Source organism: Amblyomma americanum, chromosome 8, assembly GCF_052857255.1.
Source record: "Amblyomma americanum isolate KBUSLIRL-KWMA chromosome 8, ASM5285725v1, whole genome shotgun sequence".
NCBI classification, from domain to species: domain Eukaryota; kingdom Metazoa; phylum Arthropoda; class Arachnida; order Ixodida; family Ixodidae; genus Amblyomma; species Amblyomma americanum.
Genome location: NC_135504.1, coordinates 45,941,378 through 45,949,652, shown reverse-complemented (window position 1 = coordinate 45,949,652; position 8,275 = coordinate 45,941,378). Strand labels below are relative to the sequence as shown.

At 43.7% G+C, this 8,275-nt stretch overlaps 1 protein-coding gene across 1 annotated transcript; it reads left to right on the top strand.

Annotated features, from left to right (window-relative positions):
- Positions 1-284: 284 nt before the first annotated feature.
- Positions 285-4,672, top strand: LOC144100293 (uncharacterized). The gene is made up of 3 exons (XM_077633281.1): positions 285-317; positions 834-891; positions 3,649-4,672. Exons 1-3 carry the CDS (start codon positions 306-308, stop codon positions 4,524-4,526), a joined length of 948 nt encoding a protein of 315 aa, XP_077489407.1. The 5' UTR covers positions 285-305; the 3' UTR covers positions 4,527-4,672.
- Positions 4,673-8,275: the final 3,603 nt, after the last annotated feature.

The window sequence follows — 8,275 nt, the reverse complement described above, 5'->3', positions numbered from 1 at the left end:
TTGCCCTCATTTATTGACGTCACTGTGACAGCCACTGATGAGAACGTAAGTGCGTAATATATACTTCTTTTTATGTTCCTTGTGCAATGCACGCGAGTGGTGCCGCAGATGAAATGTATTTCACAAAAGTAGATTGGACTGCCAGTCATCGAGGGTAGTCAGTGGATCTATGAACAATGAAACTTTTGGTTTTGGTGGGTGCTTTAAATTTCGTTTTGATATTATGAGCTTGCTCATTTGTACCTAATATAAAGGGCCTCTGTAACAATGCACATTCTGAGCAGCGCCACAGAAGCAGCCTGTCCATGTGGTCATCGGTAAGCAAAACCCAGCGAATTTTATTACTTAGCTAACGAATGCTCTGATGCGGCATTGCATTTCTTATAATCTGGAATGAACATGGCGGATTTACCGATTGCATTGTTTTATTTGAATCCTATCTTTAATTGTCGAAAAGTTGATCTTCCTGTAAGGTTTTTTCTCAAAAACGCTCACTCCCCGTATATAATTATTGCATTTGTCTTTCATACGCCAACGACTTAATGTGGTTTAATAGGTTTTATCCTTCTTAGGTGGCACGAAGCGGTGCTTTAAAATATGTACCCTTACTAAAAACTTGTGTGCAAATCAGCACTCAGATCAGTAAAAAAATTCCGCCTTGTAGTAGTGTTACCTAAGCCGCACACGACTTCTGCAGAAGGGAAAACATCTGTGCATTGGCTCGCAAAGCCAAGTTTGAGAAACCAAGCAGGTATTCTGAATAAATATACGGAGAATATTTCTTATACGTTCGTGTTTTTTTTCATTCTTGCCATTCCATTTCATATTTTCAGAACTGGGAAACCATGAGCGGCACTCTAAGAATTACTGCCTTTGTCTTCTTCATAGCTGGTAAGCAACTTCACTTCTTCCATGGCAGTTGTCATACTCGATTAGTATGGTTGCTTGATTTGACATACCATTGTGATTGAGGAGCGGATTAATTATTAAAGTGCTATCTATATATGTTCCCATTTTGGTGATGCAAATCTTAGGACGTGTTTCTCGTTGGCCTCACGTCCGTTGTTTATGTGTATAATATGGGAATACAATATATGTGTACAATTTATGAGCACAGCAGAGTGGACCTGGGCTGCACTATTTGTTCCTTTATAGAGAGTATACGCATGTGTGCGTAATATTTCTTGTTTATATGCCTGTAACAAAGCCATGAATTCTATTAAAATAAACAAACATCTGTTGTATTGAGCTTCGATTGGCGAATGCCGTTGACGAAGCATGGAAATTTTTATTTTTTGCAGCTACAATTGTTAACTTCATATCCTGGGGCTTTCCGTGGTTGTCGCAGTAGTAATAGCAATAGTAGTAGTATAGTAGTAGTAGTAGTGAAGGTAGTTGCACTTTGTTGCAATCGTCAGCGTAGCCAGTTGGTCCGTTGCCGTGGAAACCACTCAGAGGGTGGCTACCAAGGAAGGTCTTCTGGGGACACAATTCCAGTGCGCCTTTAATGTCTGAAGTATAGTAAGGTTATCTGAGTTCTGATTTTTACTTCAATGTGCCGTATTAAGCATAAAAAGTAATTTGATATAAATAATAACGGTTAACGAAGCCACTCTATTGCAGTATAGCATTCAGTTTGCAATCTCATGACAGTCTTCGCAAAGATGTTACGACAGGGGGAGGAAAGCAAGCTATTTGGAGAGCGCGATGGTTGCTAAATAAAAGCAGATTATGGCCTGACTTATGTATTGCATTTAACACTAAACACACTCAGTCATACACACACGACAGTTATGCCGCCGTTGAAGCTCGTGCGAATGGAGTGTTTGATAGAAGAGTGCGCGCTTTGAGGCCGCGTTGCTGTCTACATAATGGCATGTTGCTTTACATTGTTGAATCATTAACGAGCGCCATTAGTCAAATTAAACAAAAACGTGATGCTGACTCGAATGAAAATAGAGCTTTCAAACAACTCTAACTATTGTTCAGAAATTTGTAATAATGAAAAATATCGCAAAAGAAATATAACGAACAATTTTCTGCACTTCTGAACAACGCTCAAGGATAGGGCTACTTATATTACCAAAATGCGTAGTCAGAAGTCGAGCCTATCCAAAGGTATAGCATACACAATTTTAGAAATCTGTGAAGAAAAACATGGTGCAATATCGGTTTTTGTATCCTACCGTCGCTAACGACGACAAATACTGAGCGGCAAGGTATGTTACTTGATACAATATATGTATCAGTATTTAGGTTCAAAAGATCCATTCAAATGGTTTCTTTTCTTTTCGAAACATTAAACATAATCATCGTCACATGACCACTCCAGGAAAAGACCTCCCCAACATAATCCAGTTAAACCGGTCTTGTGCCAGCCGAGGCTACGTTATCTCGTCAATGTTCCTAATCTCATTTTGCTAGGCTTATCTTCCGATAGACTTCAGTTACCCTGAGCGACCGCCGGGTATCTTGCCCTCAAAACTCATTTACCAGTTCAATAATATTCTACTTACTCCTAGGTGCAGTAGGTGTGTCAACGAGGCAGCCAGTCCATTATGCTATAGGAAATGCAAAATAATGTCCCTTATTATTCTTTTAAGTGACAACGGTTTTCTTCCTTCAACCATAAAACATTCGGAGGAAAGCTGCAGTATTTTGTGCCCCAGAATTCTTTTCTGATGGACAAGTAGGTGCGTTTTGCTGTTTTTCAAACTGCGTGAAACAACTAGTACGAAGGAAGAACACTTGCAAACACAGCGCACACCTTCCAACCTTTATTCGAAGTATTACATGAAGTGCTTCTTATACGTTCAACAGTCACCACGTGAAGAACCGAAAACGAGGAATGGTATGAGCAGATAAATATGACACTTCACTAAGGAACATCCTCTGACTGCTGGAACAAGCTTAAAGTCAAGGCAAAAACTAAAGACTCGCAACAGGGGGTGCAATGCGTATAATTGCGCGACCTTAAGAAAATGTATACATTGGGATGACAGCACATGCAATAAAATGACAAGAGAGGAAAAGAGGGTAAAAAAGGAAAGGAAACCGCTACCGGAAGAGACACCACCAGTACAGATGGTAAAAAGGCCACTCTGCTCAGAAAAAATGTTTGATCCAATAACTTCATACAGGCTTCGTCATGAAAATGCAATACAAAATCTATACATTATGACAACTGTATGACAAATGAATGATTTTGCGATTATGTAGGACCTGTGTATGGCAATTGCGCGATAACTGTAAGACATTTTCATGAAAAATCTTGTAAAGTTATGGCGTCACACAGCTTTTGCAATGAGGGGGGCTGAAAACTAATACAGCTAAGATAAAACTCAATGTGCGTGACGGACGGAAACAACAAGCAAGAGTAAAACTTATTTAATATTTTTTTCTGCACACAAGGCATCCGTACAAGAGAATTTATTTGGATCATTTTGGATATGCTTGTTTATAGACACCTTTCAAAACCTCCGGTGTGTATATTGTCAGAAGATTTTTCAGCTTGGCATTTATTTTCATGTTTAGGTCCGGAAACATACATAATGATCAGTTCGAATGATATCGAAGAACCCTGAGCCTGGCAGCGCCGGATGCGACTAACAGACTGGTTACTGATATACACCACTCTCCGCTACGTAGGAGCGGCCCTTCACACTCCAGCGGCTGAAGCAATGCGGTTCTCTCCAGCCGAGGAAACAGCGCGCTACTCTCCAGCTGAGGAAGCAGCACGGTACTCTCCAACTGAGGAAGCTGCCCGGTACTCTCCAGCCGAGGAAGCAGCCCGGTACTCTCCAGCCAATGAAGCAGCCCGGTACTCTCCAGCCAAGGAAGCTGCGCGGTACTCTCCAGCTCAGGAAGCAGCCCGTTACTCTCCAGCCAAGGAAGCAGCCCGGTACTCTCCAGCCAAGGAAGCAGCCCGGTACTCACCAGCCGAGGAAGCAGCCAGGTACTCTCCAGCCGAGGAAGCAGCGCGGTACTCTCCAGCCAAGGAAGCAGCCCGGTACTCACCAGCCGAGGAAGCAGCCAGGTACTCTCCAGCCGAGGAAGCAGCGCGGTACTCTCCAGCCAAGGAAGCAGCGCGGTACTCTCCAGCCAAGGAAGCAGCGCGGTACTCTCCAGCCGAGGAAGCAGCCCGGTACTCTCCAGCTGAGGAAGCTGCGCGGTACTCTCCAGCTGAGGAAGCAGCGCGGTACACTCCAGCCAAGGAAGCAGCCCGGTACTCTCCAGCCAAGGAATCAGCCCGGTACTCTCCAGCCAAGGAAGCTGCGCGGTACTCTCCAGCTGAGGAAGCAGCGCGGTACTCTCCAGCCAAGGAAGCAGCCCGGTACTCTCCAGCCAAGGAAGCAGCCCGGTACTCTCCAGCCAAGGAAGCAGCCCGGTACTCTCCAGCCGAGGAAGCAGCGCGGTACTCTCCAGCCAAGGAAGCAGCCCGGTACTCTCCAGCCAAGGAAGCTGCGCGGTACTCTCCAGCTGAGGAAGCAGCGCGGTATTCTCCAGCCAAGGAAGCAGCCCGGTAGTTTGCAGCTGTGGCAGAAGGTCCATAAGCGTTGCTACTTATGCAATTCGTTATGCACCACCAATAAAGGCAGCGCGCTACGCTCCTTCCTTGAATTTTTTGCACTAATAATTTGGCTTAACTCTGGTAGATTGGCGTTTGGTATTGTTTCATCTCTGTGCAAAATAATAAATATCATCTTTCAAGACAAAAAATACTTGGATATCAATCTCTCTGCAAGAATTTTCAAGATTCTTCAAAAGCCAACATCTGTGATTACCTCTGCCTATTTTGCAATACCCTATCAGGGATTCGAAACGTAAATAAACAATAATGCCAATAAAGACGTGAATAACTTCATTGATGGAGGATATTCCGTATTTGCATATTACGGTTTCACAAGATTACGTAGGGGTTGCATAAAAAGTCACACTGTGATTTAGGATAGTTTGTTTCAGTATTACGTGGGTGCCCTTTTATTCCTCGAATAAGGAATTTTTAATGCTGCAGGTAGGAAATAGTGCACTGATATAAAAAAAGAAAACCTATTTTATTCTCTTCTGGGGTTTCGTCTGCCACACACACAAAATAGTGCTTGACGGGTGTGAAAGCGGAAGGACTTTCGAAGAGCTAGCTAGGAGATTTTGTGTGAGTGGACGAGGGAAGTTGGGCATCAGGAATGTGAACACTAAACAAAATTGAAGCAATATGCTCAAAACACACTAAATTCTCGACACACTTCTATTTACGTCCAAGATTATACAAAAATATTACCTGTGATGCACAAAATATGAACCTTTAGAATCGTTCCTAAATATATTTCCTTCTCTTTCTTCCTTATGAAGAGCGCCTGGTGGCCCGGCTTTACTGATATAACCGTCGAAAGGTTAAAGCCCCCAATGAGTTCCTATCTGCTCACAAACTTTTTTTGCTTTTCGCGTTACGCAGTTTTTAGAGAGGTTACTTAGTGTGCAATGTTGGAACCAGCGAAACAGACGCAGGACAAGAATAAATATAGGAATACTCACAACACCAGCAGTGTTGTGCGTGTGCTTACCTGTTCTTGTCCTGCGTCTGTTTCGCTGGTTCCACTATTGCGCATTATGAACCAACTAGCCCAGCAATTTACTCTATTGTCACTTACTGTGAATGCGTATGCCCTGCCATAGTCCAGAGCCAGCATAGAAAATCCCTCACGCATATTTCCTAGGTTTTCATAAGGACACTAGAGATGCGGTATGTCCTATGTAAAACTTTACGTCCCTAGAGCGAGGTGTAAGCGGCGCTGTAAAGGACTCCAGATTGTTCTCAGCTATGAAGCTTATTAAAGATGTTATTACATCCTTAGGTTAGGCACGGTGCCAACTCTGGCCCGGCTGATTTGTGCGCGCAATAGACGTATCATATTTGCTCACGTTTGGCGGCAGGAATAGTTTGAAAGCTTAAAGTATTTGATTTCAATGCACTGCTCTGAACCTGGGATCACGCTTAAGTGCTTCGATGTCGATGTGCACACATCCCAAGTCTGTGGTTTACACCTTAGGACGTTACCCGCTGCATAATGGTCATAATGGAGATCCGAATGTTGTCGGCTGAAAAGTGATGTAGAATGTCGAGAGACTCATCCATGCATTTGTTGTCTGGTTCTTGGAAGTTGTTTACTCTGAACTGAAAAAAAAAATAACAGAAGGCTTACCACCTCTACATTCATGACACCTCAAAGGAGTAAGCGTTGGTGCTATGAACTCGGAATATTTTATTGCGCGAACACCGCAAAAAATATCCCACATCACGTATGACTGCAAAACAGTGCGCTCCAGATTGTCTTCTTTGGTAACCAAAATTAAAAGCAGGGCTGTGTATGCAAATTATGTTCAGGAAAAGGTAAATGTCATACACTGCAAAGCGTCAATTTGGCTTAGCCAAATTTGCACTTGTAATGCACCGGCTGCAAAAACATAGTAGATGGACTCCCAGCTTTGATACTAGCGAACAGAGGTTACGGGGTACGTGTCAAGCGGCATTTCTGGTGAGCCTCTTACTGCAGATATGTCGCTTATCTGTGAATATTTGCCATTTCGATGATATTGGCACTCTCTCGGGGGCTCAATATCGAGACGGTCCAACTTGTTCCATCAATCTTTTTCTGCCCTTTCCCGCGCAGGCCCCATCTCTTCGGGCTGCCCCTCCCACGACCTATCGCAAACGCACATGCCCACGTGTTTGCGAAGATAGCTAGCAGCTTGGCATTGAACGTTTGGTCGGGAGGGTGTGTGTGTGTGTTTGCGCGCATGTGCGTGTGTGTGCGGGTGTGTCTGTGTGTGCGTGTGCAAGCGAGCATGCGTATTTTCTTAAGCGCTTGCCACACCACACCAGTCGCAAAGCCTGTTGTACATCCTACCTGAATCGGCATGATTACTTTACATTAAGCAACCAATTTGGTTACATTCAAAAATTAATTGGACACATGCCATGAACACACCTATCTTACATACGCGACGGAAACCATTAATGAAAATAATAGGTTAAAGAACTAACGCTCAATATCTTAGCTGATTTACCTAACGTTTTAATCGCTAACAGGCCTTCAATTATGAATACAGTTCAGAGCTCTCACGCGTGCTCTGAAAGATTTGAAAGTGCACAGTGAACGCATCCGAAAGAGTATAAAAGAGAAAAATGAGAGAATAGAAAAAGAGAGACAGACAGAAGCGTGGGAGCCTGCCTGCCGCGGCATGTGCGCACCAACTCAATACGCAGCGAGTGGGCGTGTGCGCGGCTGCATAAAGATTTGAGCAGAGTAAAAATTGAAAGAAGGTGCGATGGTGGGCCACGAATGACATAACAGTGCAAAAGCGCGTTTATGACCATCCTATCCCGCCCTGGCCACGTGCTCGCTCACCATGGCAAGGCTCGCACAAGAAGGTTATGTGAAAGTGCTTCAATTCGGTGCCGTGTGACGCGCATAGAACAGGTTCGGTCGAGAGATGGAGACCCGCTCAAGAGGGTTAATTTTATAGAGATATATACAAAAGAAGTAAAATGACAAAAAGCAGCCACGGATAAACGAACTCGTTACTCTTAAGGAAGCTCAACAATTTACTAACAGCATGAAACGACGCTAGGGAGGCTTGAAAGCGCACCAGAAAATTTCAGGCAAGCACCATACAATTTGAAAATATTATCCAAGGGAATACCACATGCTGGAAAAACTGAAGGAACTACAGTCATCGCAACCAAAGAAAGCGCAGGAGAATAATGCTATTTTAAAGCGAAAACATTACTAGACCTATTTCAAGAATAGCCGGATGCGTCTCTGTGTGTCTGTGTGATCGCAGGTGGTAAATAAAAATAGGGTGACGTCATCAAGCGACAGTATGACGCACAGCGCAAGACAACCAGTGCCACTTAAGACAATCCTAATGATGTAGTTCGTCTAAATATTCTTCCAACTGGCCGACCGCAATCTGGTACCAGTCTTCCCAACATTTGTACCAAAATTCTGGCGCAACTGTATGCCATACAGCGTTCCAGGTGGTTCCATACGAATTCTTGTTGCTTATTAGCTTATATGTACTTGTGAAGTTAGAGACTAGCTTGCGACAGGGATTGTTTTTCAACACTCCTTAACCATTCCCTCAAGGCATTGTTGAGTGGTCCGCCTAGGTATGTGAGACAGCTACCACGCCATTTTATTTCCTCAAAAACAATTTCTGTGAAAAAATTGCCACGCAAGCGCTCTTCGTAAAGCGTTCGGAGAGGTATCATATG